This window comes from Ascidiella aspersa, chromosome 3, assembly GCF_963924565.1.
Source record: "Ascidiella aspersa chromosome 3, kaAscAspe10.2, whole genome shotgun sequence".
Lineage (NCBI taxonomy): Eukaryota > Metazoa > Chordata > Ascidiacea > Phlebobranchia > Ascidiidae > Ascidiella > Ascidiella aspersa.
Window position 1 is genome coordinate 15,635,002 of NC_139449.1, and position 18,880 is coordinate 15,653,881.

The 18,880-nt window shown below is 37.1% G+C and overlaps 1 protein-coding gene across 1 annotated transcript; it reads left to right on the forward strand.

Moving 5' to 3' along the window:
- Nucleotides 1-888: 888 nt before the first annotated feature.
- Nucleotides 889-18,778, forward strand: LOC146160380 (protocadherin-11 X-linked-like). Its single transcript, XM_083384423.1, has 11 exons — nucleotides 889-3,741; nucleotides 3,847-4,294; nucleotides 4,420-4,630; nucleotides 4,769-5,355; nucleotides 5,463-5,660; nucleotides 5,761-5,902; nucleotides 6,023-6,132; nucleotides 11,558-11,795; nucleotides 14,812-14,991; nucleotides 16,613-16,703; nucleotides 17,194-18,778. The coding sequence occupies exons 1-11, from the start codon at nucleotides 2,465-2,467 to the stop codon at nucleotides 18,020-18,022; spliced, it is 4,311 nt and encodes a 1,436-aa protein (XP_083240549.1). The 5' UTR covers nucleotides 889-2,464; the 3' UTR covers nucleotides 18,023-18,778.
- Nucleotides 18,779-18,880: the final 102 nt, after the last annotated feature.

The following is an 18,880-nucleotide window of genomic DNA, read 5'->3' on the forward strand; positions in this document are numbered from 1 at the left end:
ACTTTACTGAATATTTCAAGCGCCCAGAAAAAAATGGATCCTCGATTAGCGAACCGGTTGTAACTATAGATTGAATCCCATCACTGCTTAAACCTTTGTTTTTAAAAAATGCAATGAGCCGATTAATGTGAAACATAAACAAACAAACTAAATCCTTTAAAAACACCATCAGCGCTGAAGTTATTCAAAAGAGTTCGCGACGTTCAATCCATTTTCTTATCCCTTAATAATAAATATAGTGGCAAAATGTAACTAGACGTACACCGACAAATCCTTCTATATTATAGTACGCCATAACGGTCAGCTGATTTCACGAGCACGGTTTTATTGTAAGCTTATAAACACATTTTAAGTAGAAAAGTGTATCGTCAAGAATGTATCGTGCCGTTACTGCACAAACTTTTAAAAACTGATTCTCTTGTAACCTAAATTGTGTCGACGTTACTATTTTATTAAGCCTGTATAGTTGATTTCAGAAAAAAGAAAAGCGTAAGTCGAAATAAACAGTCAGTGAGTATTTACCTAAAGAGTAAGTGCTAACAACGTCACTGTGCAAACTGGTATTCGCGAAGGTCTAAACTTCTTGGTGTAGGCACACTCCAATAAGAAATCACTCATGCAAGAAAAACCACCCTTCGTATCCCGCAGTGGTTGCCGGGCGCGGCGAAGGAAAAGGCACGCTGTCATCCTTCGGGAGAAGGAAGATACACTGGCGTGAAAGAGAAAATCCACGACCTGCACCACATCGCAAACAATGGTACCGCTGTCTCGCAGCAGCGTCTGCCTTCGTAACGCGACAGAGAGCCCATTTCGAGTGACTAGTAGCTGCTATACCAGAGTGGTTTTACGTTGTTGCCTCGGGGCGTCTTAACTGGCTTACCGTCCTAAACGAACCGGTGATTAATCGGCTATTGAGTTTTTCGTTTCTCTCCTGTTGGAAAACTAGAGCTAAATAAAAAAAAATTAATTCTGATACGCTTCGAACTCGAAGTAGAAGTCAAGTCAAGGAATGTAAAAAAGTATTGCTGACGTTTGTCAATAAATTTTATCTCCAGCATTTTGACTGTGCAGCACAACGCAGTTGGTGAAGGTGTATCCGTTCGTAAGTTGCAAGTCGTACTTCACTATCATCTTTTTATTTACAAGTTTGTTCAGCGTTATCACTTATCAGTCTAGCTCGTAGCCTCGCCATGTAGGTTGCTCATTGTTTTGTTCGACGGTTGGAATTCTGCTCAAGAAAAAAACAGCGATAGCTGAATGTCGAATATATTTATCTAGCAAATGCTGATAAAGATGATATTACAACACTAGGACAGGATGTTTGGTTTCGAAAAAATCTTCTCTGAGAACTATATATGGTCTATTTGTTTCGGAAGGTAGTTGGTGAGATCAACCTCGAGTTTTAACAATACCTTAACTGGTCGCTTAAAGTTAAAGTTTGACATTCTAAAATATTTATAAAGTTCAGATATACGTACTACAGGTTGTGCTTGGTTGTTTAGTGTAGATTAGTTATGTACCAAGCAAGTTGTTTATTACTAAAATTGAACAAAATCAAACTACAATTATATTAAACGCGTGTTTTTATGCCAGTTTATGTAACCTTGTCAAGATTTCCAAGCTTGTTTTGCGGTAATCAATTAAATTAAAATTTAGCGGCTTGATTGTACGACAAAGATGCCTTTGATCTTTGCCAGAATTGTGTCGGCAAAAGCTTGTAGGGCTGTATTGTTGAACAGGTCGTTTACACGTTAAATTTGTTTTCGCAGCGCCCTATAAACTATCTTATTCCACTGTATAATGTTTCACCTTGTTTTTGTGCTCCGCCCTCGCTACAAAAAAGGCGAGTTTGTGAAATAGCCTCACTCACGTACGCTTACAAGTCTTTTGTTAATAATTAACCATTAGTCGATATAATGTTTCTTGCGCTATAATGAATCCCGTCCTCCTAAAACGCCAGTTACTAATTGTTTCGGCAGTATGATTTGTTGTAAAAATAACTATTGTATCTTTATGAAAGCAAGCTTTGGAAGCTCATTCAGGCCAGCCGTTATATCGTATCCCATATATTTGAAAATTAATACCTGTCTACTCAAAATCAATAGCCTTCCTTCGAGACCCTTGAAATGGCGAATAACTCACATTATGATTATTTTTTAATAAAAGCTATATTACCTTGTATGCCACCGCCTCCAGGTCCGAGATATTAAAAACCCAACACACGTTGATCGATCAACGCTGGCATGTCTAATTGGCTATAAATGTTTAAAAGCTACAAATACAACGACAACAAGTATTAGTAACAATAGATTTGTACTTGTCACGGGCCCCTTTCGTTTATTTTGAATGTACGTTTCGCGAAACGTAAGTACCGAGTATTTCGAGTGGTTTACTAAATTGTGTCTGGAGTGGACTTTTTAGGTATCTATTAAGACTAAATTGATTTTTATATTTTAGGAAATACATGGCGATGATATGTATTATAATGGTTTGCCTGGTGGCCTCTACGGTGGCTCAGGATCATGTGTATACAACCAATGAAGAAACGGGCAAAGCACATTATCTGGGAAACATACCCCAGGACGTGGATTTGCGTGAAATTGCTACACCCAATGCTCCTAAAAGAAGCTTTAAGATCTTAAATGGTGGCAAGAAGGTTTCTGTTGATCCAATAACTGGAGATCTTTCCACTGCGGTCCAGCTTGACCGAGAGCGTTTGTGTCCAGATAACCCACAGAAATGCATCATTGATGTCGAGGTTGTGGTTATGCCACCCTTTCGACTTGTTAAGGTTCAGTTTGTTGTGGAAGACCTAAACGATAATGAACCAACCTTTCCTTCACAACTCATAGTCAAGGATATATCTGAAAGTGCTGCCATTGGATCAGTAATTCGTCTCGACAGCGCCGTCGACCCTGACTTAGGTGCAAACTCCATCCAGCAGTACAAGATATCAAGTTCGCCCCCAAGTTCAAAAGATTCTGATGGAGTCAACGTTGGTTGCTTTCATCTGGATGTTCTAGAAAATATTGACGGAACCAAAATACCCCAACTAAATCTTACTACAAAGCTCGATCGCGAACAGATTGCATCGTACGAGCTTTTGCTATACGCAATCGACGGTGGTTCCACTCCTTTAACTGGTACAGCAACTGTAAAAATTACGGTTACGGATTCCAACGATAATCAACCTTACTTTCCGGAAAGTAACTATGTGCGAGAAGTTCCTGAAGATGAGACACCAGGTTCGCTTGTTATACAAGTCACCGCTACTGATTTGGACGCTGGGTCCAACGCTGACATTGCATATAGTTTTCCCAGTGTTGTGAGCGCGCACGATAGAGCGGTGTTTTCCCTTGATGAAAACACTGGTGCTATTACCATAAAAAAAACAGGTCTGGATTACGAAAATAAGACCATCCACCATTTAACTGTGGAAGCCAGGGACAGAGGCCCTAACCCAGCATCTGCGTATACCACGGTCACAATTAAGGTTGTCGATGTAAACGACGAGGCCCCACAAATAGATGTTAGTTTTATGGATTTCATCGAAAAGAAAAATCCTACAACAGACACCGGGGGACGCGAAGCTATTTTAATCAAAGAAGACATTGCTAACGACACATACATTGCTTTCGTAACGGTCACTGATCGCGACACTGGTATTAATGGGAAGATTTCTTGCAAAATCAGGGATCCCTCCAGTTTCGAGCTGATGGACTTGGATAAAGAACAAAACAGGTAAGAATCAATTATGAGAATATATTTTATGAAATACATTTTATTATAATTAGCTCTTTTTTGTTAGTTACTCGATTACTCAGAGTGCCAAATTCTGCTTTGTAGGTATTTAATTAGGACCAAAGGTCAGCTTGATCGTGAGGATAAGCGCTTCCACAACATTGAGATTGTCGCCAGTGACGCTGGATCGCCAAGTCTACGCAACTCTACCACCATACTGGTGGAACTGATCGACGTAAATGACAACCCTCCAAAATTTGGTCAAAGCAAGTACAATGTGTTTGTTAGCGAAACCATCGAAAACGGCGAGGAGCTTACTAAGATAATGGCACATGATCCCGACGATGGATTGAACGCCGAAATCACCTACACGTCAGAACCCGGTGACGAAAACGACTACATCCCATTCGCGGTAGACCCACAAACTGGATCGGTGACGTTTAAGTCTGGGGTTGTTCATCTTGATGCGGAAAACTCCACCGAACCGTTTATTCTCCGCGTTACAGCTACTGACCACGGCACACCGAAGCTCAGCTCGACAACACTTTTAACGGTTAAACATTGAGTCACTATTGCTTCCGTGTTTATCAATTTTCGCTAATAGCGTTTTGATATTTTAAATGAACTTATAATAGTTATTTATTTTTTATCGGAATGACACAATGTATATGTATGCAGATTAATGTACAAGACGAGAACGACAACAAACCGATATTTCGTCAGCAAGTTTATGATTTTCGAATTCGCGAAGACAGCAAGCGCGGGACTTATGTCGGTCAGGTGACAGCCGACGATGCCGACATCGACAAGGCGACAAATGCTCGGATAACCTACAATTTTGCACAAGATTCTTCTGAACCAATTCCATTTACTATAAAAGAAGACACAGGTAAATATTTTTTTAATATTTATTCTGTTTAAATGTAATGTCGTATAATGTCGCTGTCTGAATTCCTAGGGCACATCAGTAAATGTTATATCCTTATTTTCTATAAAGTGACATTTTTGTTTGTTTATCTAATTTCAGGGCAGATACACTTTGATGGTGAGGCAAGTCAGATAGACCGCGAAGAACGGCAATCACGGCCTTACATACTTACAGTAAAGGCGTGGGATCATGGTAAAATCGCTCATAGTGCCGACGCCACAGTAGAAATTTATCTGGAAGACGTTAACGACAACGCTCCCAAGATTATTTCCCCAAACGTCACGAAGGACTTTGCAATTGTTTATATTTCCATGCTTAACAAGGTAACCGAGGGCAAAAGAACTAACTCCGATTTTGCTGCGCTAATGGACAACCTGTCAGTTGTGAAGCAGCTTATCCGCATTGGCAACTCTTCCGCGACCAAAACAAGTGTTCCTGATTCACTACCAATTGTAGTGACGCGGATAATAGCAAAGGATCTGGACGCAAGTGAAAACGGGCATGTACGCTACACGCTCAGCGAAGGAAACACATATGGATATTTCGCTATGGATATGCCAAGTGGCAATATAACACTTGTTTACACCGACCCCGCAAAGCTGCGTGCCATGAAACACGGTTGCCAGGTGATAAAGATTACTGTAAGCGATCTGGGAAAACCAACACCAAAAACTTCCTTTGGTTGGGTATGTATTTTTTTAAATGTTGAGTTTGTTCACTATAAAATGTTTGTTAATTTACTAAGTTTTAACGATCAAAACTTGTTTTTCTGATGCTTGGGTGTTTGGTGCAGGTTAACATCTACATAACCGATGCAACTCCTGGAACTCTGAACGTGTCCGATGTGATGAAAGACTGTCAGAACAATAGTTTTTATCCAATTTTTTTCACTCCGAAGAACAACGATATTGCTGCTTCTGGAACTACAAAGTTATTGTACATCTTGATTATTTCGTTCGTTGCTGTTTTCGCAGTCATCTTTATAGTAGTGGTGAGTTGTTTGGAAGTTATGTGCATTGTTTTAAAAAGTAAAACACAATCAACCTGTTTTTACACTTCGTTAATTATTATATGATGTTATGTCTCTTTAGGTTGTTCTAATCATCAAGTACAAATGTCACTGTGGAAGAAACAAACAATCACGGACTTACAATTGCCAAGCGGCTGCTGGTTTGTATAGCGACGCTTCGTATGCTGCCGGTTCCCCAGTCGTCAAAAAAGGCAGAAACAAAGGTAAAACCATAAGTTTTTTAACGCTTTATCCATACCAATGTATTTGAACCGGAAATTTTGTTTGCAATCTTTTCTATGTACTGTAATTCATTTTATAGACATAAATCTGTTTGTATTAAGGTTCTCCGTTCAGCGAGAAAGCAACCCGCCTTCATTTACCAAATGGAACCGTGGACAGTCGCTCGTCAAACTACTCCGATTGGACTGCGTCGCAACTTCAAATCCCACAGGTTAGTAACGAATGGAAGGCACCCAACACATTGGTGTCCACTCCCCAACAGCATTATGCATTTCCCCGACATTGTTCAATGGTCACATATATGGATATGTTACCCATGCGGGAGAACAGCATACGGCAATATGGTGCGTCAACTCCACACATGACTCGTCATATGTCGTTCAACTACATGTACGACGATTCGCCAGTTTTTGGCACCATAGTGTGATGTACAAACTATTGGTTTGGCGTGGGATCAACTCACATCGACTTGTTAGCTCACAATACAATCAGATGGTGTTAGAGCACTACAGCGTGCTGGCGGAATCGTAATGTTTTTTCATCATTTTATTAGTTTCTACATTGCCTTGTGTTTGCTTTGTATTGACTGTATAAGTCACCAACTGAGCGCCAGTACAACATTTAAGGTCAGGGATACACCAATATTTGACATGGTGTGTTTTGTTTGATCGGCTTCCTAATCCAAGCAGTGCGTGTCCTTCGTCTTTCTGCTGTCGTTAAAAATCAATGTTTCCAGCCAACTCACACTGTGGATTACAGCTCGTTGTGTAAACGCCGAAAGATTTGTCATTGCCTGGTTGACCCTAATCCGTATTATTACGTCGCGGGGTTGCGCGTTGTTGTGTCACGGACGTGAATTACATTTTACTTGATCGTTTAATATTGCCTAGTAAAGTTTCCTTTCTGGCTTAGTACTGACTTTTTGTTTTTTTGCTTTTTTTGCTCTAACGATATTTTTTTTTGTATTGACGTTTTTTCATTAATCTTAAACTCTTTACGAAATAAATTTTTGAGGGTTACCTCATAGTTTGTTTGTTTTTAAGTGTTGCCAAATTGTTTTTTTAATTGCCTTTCTAAGGGTTTGCCAAGACCAGGAAAAAAAGTACATACCGTACATGAGAAATGTACAAGTCTAGTTCCTTTTCTCATTGAAATGGACGGAGTCATCTTTCTGTGTTTATGTACCAAACGTTCAGTTGAACGCACCGCACACAGTGTTAGTGTGATTACATGATTTAATTCACCGTTTTTTGTTTTGTTTTTGCTTTGGTCACCGCTAAGAAACTTTAAGAGATCCCAACTATTTTAAGTATGGCAACTGCTAATTCTTTTACAGAAAGTAGGCTATGTTTTAACTAACATTTTGGGAAATTTAAGAGACCGTTTGAGCCCCCTAAAACTTATTAAAATACTGGCTGGGGTGATGAAGGAAATATATGACACATAGCCTAACGCGCACCAGCCCTAATGGATTTCGTCCAAATTGATGAATATGGTGGCAAGAAAACTAAAATACGTGAACAGGGTAATATAATTGACACAACAATGTAGTGTTGCTTTATGTTACTTTAAAACGAAATATATTTGTCCAAACCTAGCTTGGTATGTAATTAATAACTAACAAACCAAAAATGCAGACAATTTTTAGCATCTTTTGTGCAACCATTGTTAATGACGCTCAAAAGCGTAAATTTTCTTACAACCCGCTTTACTGCTCTTTGTTAGGAGATACATTAGCACATTGATTAACCAAATAAACTCTAGCTCTCAACGCAAAGTCGCCCACACTCCAGTTAAATTATTAATCATTCCACATTTAAGCTCTGTTTTACCTAAATTTTGTAGTTAAGCTGTGTAGGAAATAGGCTAACACAAACATTTTGACTTAAAAAAATTTTCAGCCAACTACCTACAATGCTCTGCACGTATTTTCATTCTGATGAAGTTATGTTTAATATTGTGGCATTTCGCGAGATCCAGTGATATATACTATTTACACTCCATTCCTCTACGACCGTGGATGACACATATAATTGACCTTGTAAATTATTCACATGCATCCGCCATAACGTACTCAATTTAAAAAGTATTGTTGTCGCGATATTACCCAATATTGTTTTCCGATTATGAAATGGAAAAGGCATTTGTATATGGTTAATAATTGAATATTTAGAACATAACTGGAAGTTATTCTATCTAAAGAAATCAACGTTTGCAGTCTAGGGATACATTTAACATTACTACATTTTCATTTGCTAAAGTAGGTCAATGAGACTGCCGCTTTAAATGGGTAGCGAGTCCATGAATAGCTCTCTTTGCTAACGGTGATTGACACAGTTCCATATAGAAAAGTTATTTGTTTTGGAGCACGAAACATGGTACTAACATTTAATATCGTTGTTAGTGTTGGTTTAAATACTAATGGCAAATGTTTGCATCTTATTCTGTCTACGTTATTGAGTTGTTGTAATTTTTTTGCTTCTCGTTTGTCGGGTTAATAACTTGTTATTTAAAAGCGCAAATAATTCTCCAAATCGTAGTAAGAATAATATCAAAGCCCATCCGGAACGGATATGTGTTATTTAGAACGTTTCCAATATCTCTTTATTCATTTTCAACATCTGATGTTGAATTCTAAATCGATTTGATTTTAACCTTGGCGTGAGTTTAAACACATATTTTAATTCTCTGTTGAATCGTAATTGAGAAAGAGAATTTTTACAACGGTAAAATAAGGTGTAAATAACTTAACTCGCGATGCGTTAATTTTGGGGTTTCCTTAGATCATAGATTTCGGCTCGTGCCTTAACAAGAGGGAGAAAAAATCACAGTTGGGTGATTCACTCTGTAACGCATCGTTGCCTTTCAATACAACCCAGTCACATGTAAGGCCCTCCCTGTCACATCCGCTGCAGTTTGACCCCATCAACAACAACGCTCAGTACACCAGTTGTCATTCATTGTTGCAAATCCGTTAGTAACAAATGCTCTTGTCTGTTCACGTTTTTAGTGCCTCGCTGTAGGCATATTTCTTTATTTTAAAGTTGGTTGTACGACAATCTTTCGTTTTAGTATGTCACATTTCAATAGCCTCGAGCGATTAACTTGTGCTGTCTGTTGTATGTCCGTCCGATTATTTTGACAACAAATAAGGAATTTTATATCTTTGAGTTTCGCTAAGAAAGAATCTTTTGGTTTACTGCCAAACTATTCTAGAGAAGTTACTGAATTTAACAATCGACTGGCTGAAAACACAAATCATTACAAAAAATGCAAGCAGAAGCAGACAACAAGAAATGTTCTGTTTTTACACAGTCAATTCTAAAAGACATTGAAGGTCTTTGCTTCAAACGAAATACTTAACCATGAGATTTTTTTATTTGGAACATCACACTATTTTTCTCAAGCGATATATTGTCGTAAGTCACGCCGCCCAGCAGTATTGACATGAAGTTTTTCGCTTCTTCTCACTCGCTGTTTCTTTGGCTAAATATGCGTTATGCTTTACCCAAAATCCTTATATTGATTTAAAGCGAATTTTTTTGCTTATTATCAGTAATCAAAAGGGCGTTTTATTTTTGATTTAAAAAATTAAACAAAATTGTCAATAAAGTTAAAATTTTGTAAACTTTTGACCTAAAAATAATTTTTTTACAAAATTGTGAAGTATTAGGAATACATTGATTTAAACAACTCATTTTGTATTAATGACTGCGTTATTGTCTTGGCGTCGTCAGTAACTTGTTGGAGCTTTTGTGGTGTTTGTCGACGACTGTTGGAAGGCAAATTCGTTGTTTGTTCGGCTCTGCTGTAAGCAGGGTTACTATGCCGTGCCTATTTTTAAGATTTGTGCCTATTTTAAGTCCACAGAAAATACTAAAGCGAAATTTTGGAAATGCTTCGTTAATAATTTTGGTAGTTCAAAAAGTGTTTTTTTAGAAAAATGCAAAACACGGGGTATTTTACAAAAAAGCTGAGTAAATAGTTTAGTTGAAATACAATATAAAAACGTCATAGATTAGTACAGACACACTAAGTATATTAACGAATTAGAAACTGGATAATTGCTAATCAAATCAAGACATAGCAAATACTGTTTAAAACATTTGTTCAACTTTGAGATAAACAACTATTTCATGTAAAAACAAAGTCGAAGCTCAACCTAACACAATAAACCAGGCTTGCGTGGTGTTGATCCTGCATATTCGCGTATTTTGTTTTAATGAAGATATATTACAGATGTTAGATATAATTGAAAAATAAGTTTTTGATAAAATTTTGAACTGTACGATATTTTTTTATACGCTCACTATAATTATAGTTTAATAATTACTTTTGCTTAGTTAACCGTTAACACAAATTTTATGCCCGGCCAGCGTTTGTCTTTCCTTTACATGTCTACATTATCATCAAGACATCCTTTACCATACAACCTAGGTGTAATTTGTAAACGATCTTAACATGAAATAATTTAGACAAATTTCGACCTAACGTGTAAAATACTAAAAAAATTGAATATTTTCGCCAAATTAAAATAATATTTGCTCTATAATCAGTTAGTACTATGTTTACGTATAATATTAATGACAATCAAGTTATGCATACTGCTTGGTGCCGCTTGTACCTCTATTGCGCAATTTTGCAGAGAAATAAAAGTTCGATGGTGATTTAGTAACAGCTAGGCAACTTCGGTTCACTCCCTAAATCTTAAAAAGATTCGATATTGCGCAAAATGATGTGATATTGCAACAAACAAAGCTGCTTGCAGTCAATCGATACCTATCTTCATTTTTGCCGTCAGCGTCTTGCCTGACGGCACTCGCGTAATGTATTCTATTTACAGTTGACGTGAAACAGTTTTAAACAACTGTAACAAATTCCGTGCGCGATTAGTAAGATGAATAACTAGTAAAATCTTATTTAACGTACTCAAAAGTCTATTTGTAACTTTGTTTAACTAAACAAAGCGAATGGCATTAAAGGGCTGGAATTAGGTACGATAACCTAATTTGCTGCTTGTATGCCTGAAATTAAAACCGTGCCAAAGCCTACCTGGCTAGTTTCAACACTGTTTGTGTTACCTTTATGTATTAAAACTTTTCAGAAGTGTCTGATGTTTGCATTTTAATTAAAAATTGGTTATTGAAAAAGTCTAAAAGAGCTATTTTAAACGTTTGGACGAAGAACTCGTTTGTTACCTTTAACCAGTGGTAAAATACCCTGGAACGGCCTGGAACAGCTTTCCTGTAAAATGATTGTTGTAGTAACGCCGTACCGGTAAAATATGTTCTTTTAACCAGGTCATTCCGCCATCTCCTTGAATTTATTCAAAATAAGATTTCAGTTGCATCGTTTTGCACTACGTCGAACAATAACCTTTGGTTTTCGAAGGTTACTTTGTATATTCATCCTGTTATGTCGTAAATTTGTGACGACATCTCTAAAAATTTGCGTAGGTTTGGGTAAAAAATGTATTCTACTTTCACCTCTGCTTTTAACCATCCGCATATTTTTGTTAGTTACTACTGTAAATTGATTGAGAAAGGGCCGGATAGTTTCCGGATAGTTTCCTTAGGGATAATATAATTTAAGAAAGATGGGTGTCGCCTAAAAATGTTAACTTCTGACGTTTACAGGAAAAGAATGAGTTGATGATGCGTGTAGAACAATACGACGGTAGTGTTGGCTCACAAAACAGCGCTAGAGACAGTGGCACCGGCGATAGCGTTCCAAACGACGCATATGGCGGTCCTAGTAATTTTCGACAAACGTCGTTTCAACGGCAACAACAACAACCAAGTTATCACCAACAGCAGTACCAACCCACCCACGTTTGCTTGCCCCAACAAGGAAGTATTTCCCCAGACTACACAGGTAGGACAATAAAATGTTTAATGCATCCAAAGCAACATGTTTTTTTTTGTTTTTTTTAGGAACCAAGCGAAACCTATGTCAAATCGTACATTATAACCATATATTTTTTTTCTGAATTCGAGATTTTTAACATATTTCCTCACACAATTGTTTGCAAAAGAAATTCCGAATATTGTTAATTTTGGTATCAGTCCGTTAATAGGCCTTTCAGGTTTCTGTGAGGCTCGTTTACCCGCCCGATTTTTGGTGTGTTCTTCGCGAATTCTTCTTCTTTGCAGAAAAGCATTCATGGACAACTTGTTGCCTCCATATTTAAAAAAAGAATAAATAGAAAAATGAGTTTGCATTTTCCTTTAAAACAAAATTTTCTTTAATGTGGGTGATTTGACAGAACGTTTATAGAGCCGCAATCTGCCAGTGACCAGCCTTTGACCGACTAGAAAAGGTAAATTAAAAACATATGGGCGCCAATAAAATTTTGGTGGTGCGAGCTCTACTATGTAAATTTTTGAATAGTAATTTTGGTGGACCTGAACCACACTTATTGGTAATTGTGTTTATAAGCTATCCTATGCTTTTCATATTATTACACATAGTTAAGTAAGTGCAAAATATAGTTTATTACTTTGCGATTTGCAAGTGCATGACCTACCAAATTTTAATGGTTTTGGGGTGTTTGGATGACCTTTGAGATATGTATAGTCAGGACGGTATAGTACCTTTTTATTGAGATCTAAGTTGTGTACAAGGTTAGGCACCAGGCCATGCCAGCTCAAACTAATAGCAAAATTTGTGAAAAGCTCATGCAATCATCCTCAGTTGTAATATTCTATCGTCGGATCCGAACAAATCCAAATAAATGCTTGATCACCAAAAGATGTTGTGCGAATGTAAACTACTGTATGTGCAGAATTAAAGGGTTTTCTTTGTTCATGGACTTATGGTATACTTCTGCTTGGATAATTATCCATCCCCAATGAAACCCTAGTCTAGAAATTAACCTCATTTATGGAATATATATTGGTGTGTTGATTTGCGAATTTAATACAAAAAAACTATCCTAATTAAAGCTGCATCACCAAAACTAAGTAATTTTTAAAACATTGACCTAAGAATTTTTTTTTCAATAAACTAACCAAAAACAACATGCCAACCATTGTATTATGATAATCATTTGGCAAATAAAATATTTAGCGACTGAATGAGACAAAGAGTGTTAAGATTTCATTAACTACCAAAATTATTTCGCCATTTTGTTAAAAAAAGTTATTCAATTAAAAAATCAATTTAAGTAATTTTACGACACTAATCGCACATTTAAAGTTTATATTAAGGTCATTTTTAGCAATTTCTTTGACATATTTAGCACAGTGTTTTTCAGTTTTAGCACAGTGTTTTTAATTCTATATTTATTAAAAATTTACTTATCTTAGAGAGATTAGGCAAACCAAAATCGATATTCGAAAGACTGCAGTGCCAGTACTGCATTAAATTGACACTTTTGCCAAATTTATAAAGGTTGAAACCCACCTACGCAGGTTTGGATAGCTATGAGAGCGTTCGTAATTTAAAAAAGGCATAGTTTCGTTCAAAGTCACGGTCGATACTTTGTTGATAATTGACAGATCTCCGTTTGATTAAAGTTTATTTTATTATAGCTTTCCGATGCGTTAACCTTTAAACTATTTAATAAAACAGTGTGTTTTAAAATAACAGAGTTTTACATATTCCCTTCAGCTAAAACACAAAACAATCACTGTGCAGTCGCGTAAACCATTATATTTCACAGGGGACCAACTAGATATTACGTATTATTGAACGTTTGTGCTCATGAAACTCAAGTGTTGACTTGTGAACGTTGAATAAAACGCTGGTTGGCAGAGAGCAAATAATGGGGCAAACCTCACAGAAAACCAGTTGAAACTGCTGAGACGTTTCGCTTGACCGACGTTTCGAGGTTTTAGAAAAATCTACGTGGCCTGGCAAGCCTACTAGAAGAGAATGTTGATATGGATTGATTACACACCGAATAGTGTTGTCGGTTTGTCATATAGGCAAAAATCATCCAAGGGTCACTTTTAGCTCGCTTCCACAGTATTTGTTTGTTTACCACAACAATTACATGGGGTCATGAAGCCTGCAAACAATAAGTAAAAAAGCTAATTTTATTGCACTAAGTTGAAATTACACTGGGCAGGTTTTGTGCGCTGTGTTATCATGTTTAATTGTTTTATCATTTTACTTTTCGCTTTGTATTTGTTCTATAATAGTTATTCGTTTAAAACTCAGTTTTACCATTTTCGTTATTGTGATTTTACAACATATCACAGTTGAGTGATGTAATAAAATACTTCACCAAATATATTTTAATATATCAAAAGAGGCTTTGGTCGCGAGATTCTACCAGTTCATTTTTTTGAGTCGCCGTTAAACCACTGTTAAACTGAACCATGACCGGCACTGAACAGTAATTTTCGGGCCGATCGAATTAGTCGCGTCTTCGTCAAACTACATTCATATATTTTTGCCTTAGGCAATTGATAGGTCAAAAAAAGATTTTCGCCGTGACCTAATCGCAATTAACATGGCGGTTTACACTTTTGTGACTGTTACAGTGTTGTACTTTTATAACCATTGTGATGGGCTTCAATCGAAAATCCATGTATGAACCCCAACCTTATTCGCACATGTTCATATTGTCATGATTAAACTGATATATAAGTTGGATTCCTTGTCATTTATTCAAATTTTACCAGATGACTTTTTCAATTTAAAGAAAAATTAAAATACCTTAATGAACTTTATCAAGGCACATTACTCAATAGTTCATTTCTACTGTTTATTTCTCCACCAGGCACAAAACAAACACAGCAAATCCCGGGTGGCACGAAAGGTGGAAGCTAAATGCTTTAGATCTAGAGTCAACAGTCAAGAGCTTAAGAGACACTTAACAAATTTGTAGGCTAGTTTAAACTAAAATTATGGTGTGATGTCTGATGCTGTTCTCTTTCTGCAGCGGGAGCCGCGGGCGATGATATAGCTTTCCATCCACACCTTCCATACCAGCAGCAACCACCTGTAGGATTTTCAAAATGCACACAGGACTGCAGTGTTATGGGCCATGGAGATAATTGTTGGATGCCTGATACCCTACAGCGGCCTCCTTCTAGGATGACCTCGTTCAAAGGAAACGATGGTTCGTTCATTATTTTTACCAGCGTTATATTTACAGTAAGCGTCTTTAATACCAAAATGTGTCTGTCTAACTACGTTGAAACTAGCAAGGTGTTAGCTTCGTTCAATAATACCCAATAGGCAATGTAAAACTTGAAATCCGCTACTGTAGGCTTATTACCAGTGTTACAAACAAGACACTTTGGAATGACTTAATTCCCAATTAAGTCCGTTATACAATAATTAACTTCAAATCAAGTTATCAGTTGCCTAAGTCAAGTCCTGGTCTGTGTTCCCTCTATTTTTTTTTCTACTGAGCAATTATTTTGAGCAAAATTATATTAAGGCTGTGAGCGGGGGGCCCGGGCTGATCCATAATTTTGTGAAAATTTTAAAAAAGACATAAAAAAAAGCGTGACGTTATGAAAACAAATATTCCAAGAAACTTGTTGATCTCGGAAGTGCAGTCAAGTTTGAATACATTAAAGAATATGACAACAGGGCGGTCGCAAAAAATATCCGATTAATTGAGTTAAGTTGACAAACGTTTAATTTCGCTGTATATTTATACCACACAATCCAGATTCGTGTACTACTCGCTCATTTGCATTTATCAAAATAATTTGAAAGGCCACTGACCCCACAGCTGTATCTGCACAGAAATCACGTAAAACATTAGCTACTCGCGAAAAAACAATGCGTTTATCCTGTTAAGTTTCGAGATGGAGAAGTGTCACTTACAATACAACACACTGACAATATTGTGAAGAGGTAATATAGATTGGCGCAAAGCGCGAAAAAACTTTATCTTGATATACTTGACATATATTGCATTTGTGGAGATCTGTGAGTCCACTCTGCGCTAGCCTATGGGCACAAAAAATGTGTAATTATACTCCTTCTGTAAGCCGCCTTATTTTTATCGTTTATCTAATTTAATTTGCTAAAAATTGTAACTTGAATAGGGCCATTTTTCTCTGTTCATGTTCGATAAAATACAGCTGTGGTAAAAACATTCCCCTAAAAATGCATTCCGGTTTTTATCATCCCGATTTATTGTCTCTTCTAAACTAATTTTTTCCTTTTTGCTTGGTTTACCTGTGTAGACAATACAATTTCTGAAAAACATACACAGCGAAGTGCTCAAAATTGTTGTGGCAAAAAATGTAAAAATTTTTTAGTTTTAAATCGAGAATAATGTAAGTGCACAAAAGGAAAATTTTGCTGCGCCAACTGTCTGGTGTGGCTGCGCAGTTGTGCACATTAGAGGGAACACAGGCCGTAGTCCAAGTCATCATTAAAGCAAGTCAACCCCAAGCCAAATATTGACATAAAAATAAAACGGTAAACTCTTAAAATTGACAAACTCGTACAATTAAGTGGCATTACTCAACTGAAAATTAACCAAAACGCCACATGTAGCAAGAAAATTGTGAAAATTTATGTCAAAGCAAGACATTAATCCAATGACTTTAGTCCAAGTTAAGTTGCTTGCCCAAAGACTTTAGTCAATTCACTTTGCCCAAAATACTAAAAAAAGTCTTGTTACTTAAGTACAGTGGCTTCAGTGCAATGACTTAAGTCATTACAACACTGGTAATTAGATTGCTTTTTGAATTTAATTTGTTGTTCTTTAAATTCAGTTTACGACACTGGTTCGATGGGAAAATCAAACCGGGCTTTAAGTCCCACGTTGTACCAGCGCAATGAAACTCCGGAGTTCCAACACATGAGGTAAGCAATGACATAAATGCACCAACGTTGTCAATCTGATTGGTTTGTTCATTTATAAGTTCGCTTTTTGTTTTGCTTTCCTGGAGACAAAGGTTAGCGACACTAATGGTATTTGCTAGGCACGGCACTATGCCACCTCCGAGTCGGTGAGTTAATTGTGTACTTGGACGTATACCATTTTTAACTTGTGTTTTATTTCGTTGTTTAGTTTATGTGTATCTCGTGCTCAGGCAATGATACTAATATATAAACTACCATTGGTTGTGTTTAAAGATTCTCTACATTCCTTAATGTGGGCCGCAAATTAGAAAAATAAAAAACCCAAGAATTTTGCAGTCCTTGAAATATGATATAATGGTAAATATTTGGAAATTGCCACAGTGTGAATGTTTTTTTTTATAATAAAATGTATCCCTTGATGTTTTTTATTTATGATATAATGAAAAATCTCTGTGAAGACTATGTGTTATAAACCAAACAAATATTATAGGTACACCAACGCACCTTCGAATACTCCCTACTACTACGATCCAGGTAGTAAATTTGAAGGCAGCATTCCGGCAAGATCGAATTTTAGCACGTTTAGGGACGATTCCGCTCCTTCTGACGGCGGGAGTCCGGCTCTGTCGCAAGTAGCATCATCAAGCGTCAGTCGCCAGCCTTCGATAAACAGCTACCGACAATACGGAGGCTACTCGCAAGGACAATCGCAGGCTTCCAGAGTGAAATCCCCGGTTATTATCAATGCTGCCACACCTGTTCCCTATGGAGCAGCGTCGCGTGGCAAGGCTTACATCAATCTACAAGGCACCGGTGTAGATGGAGGTCAACAAGTCGACGAAACGCATAGCAACCTCTCAGGAAGTAGTAGCAGTAATATACAGCACTCCGACTATTCCCACAATTATTCTCAACAAAACTACCAGGTTTCTTCTTATCAACAGCCAGATTATTCTCAACAGTACGTTGCACCTCACGAGCAACATCCTCTCTACGGCGAGCAGCAAGGTTATACCGGCTATGTCAGTGAAAGTGGTTACGATGATGAGTTTGCTGCCACAAACCTCCTGCTAAGCCCGGCCGATTCTGAGCCGGGAGATTACAAACAAAGACTTGAAAGACAAATGCAACAACAGCAATCCAATTATCAACCACCCTACAACTATTCCGGAGGTGAAACTCCCGACGATCAGCACCTTTTGGAAAAAGATGCCGATCGTCTGCCGGAAACAAATCCTTCTATTGACAAACTCAGTACAATACGGGAAGAGCTGGATGCTGATGAAGTAGTAGCAGAAATAGATGGCCTCTTGTTGTAGATATATTACACCACATTCTTCCGATGACAACATAAAATATTCTCCGGTGCCAAAATAAGTTCTTTGTTAAAAAGTAAGCGCTGCACTATTAACTTAAATGACCTGCATCCAATGGTGTATGGTCGTGCTGCGAATGTTTCGTTATATTGGTTTCCAATCAAGTGGTTATTTTTAAATTTGTTTTAAGGAAAACTTGTCTCACTTGGTTGTTGCTTTGCTTTATGCGCTATACTACACATTGATATATTACAAGACATTCCTCGTGTTTACGTCCTCGCATTATGATGAAGTTCTTACTATGCTGCATATGCCTTTAAACATTGTTTTATAAAAACATATTGTTTATGTCCGACTTTGTGCGCACCTCTCTTGCATTTCATTGTTTAACTCAGTTGTTAAAACACCAATTTTGACATGTCACTGCCGCATGGATGTCTGATATATGAATATAGTGTTGGTTATACTACAGCCATAATGGAAAATCATACATTAACTCTATTGTTGTAGCCTAAATTTGTTTGACCAAGTTCCACAGGTTATTGTTTGTCCTGTTTTTCTATATAAGAATACCTTGCATTTTTTAATATATTTATATATAGGCTACACTTTAAAATTAGGCGGTCCGTAACCATATTAAATATCTCTCGCTTTTTGCCATATATATTGTTTGCGACTAACTATATTTAGCCCACTAACTAACTTTGCATTTCATGCAGTTTTTGTTGCAACTGTTTCTTTAATACAATACTTACCGGGGTTAAATTTTGATGTTTTTCAAACTTTGCACATGCCTACAAAAGAACGAAACACTGAACACTAAGTTTTACAAGAAGTACATTTAATTTTATTTTAATGCAA

Coding starts and splice junctions, on each gene's coding strand:
- LOC146160380 (XM_083384423.1), top strand. CDS start 2,465: ATGGCGATGATATGTATTATAATGGTTTGCCTGGTGGCCTCTACGGTG. Junction 3,742..3,846: donor TTGGATAAAGAACAAAACAG/GTAAGAATCAAT, acceptor TCTGCTTTGTAG/GTATTTAATTAGGACCAAAG. Junction 5,356..5,462: donor CAAAAACTTCCTTTGGTTGG/GTATGTATTTTT, acceptor TGTTTGGTGCAG/GTTAACATCTACATAACCGA.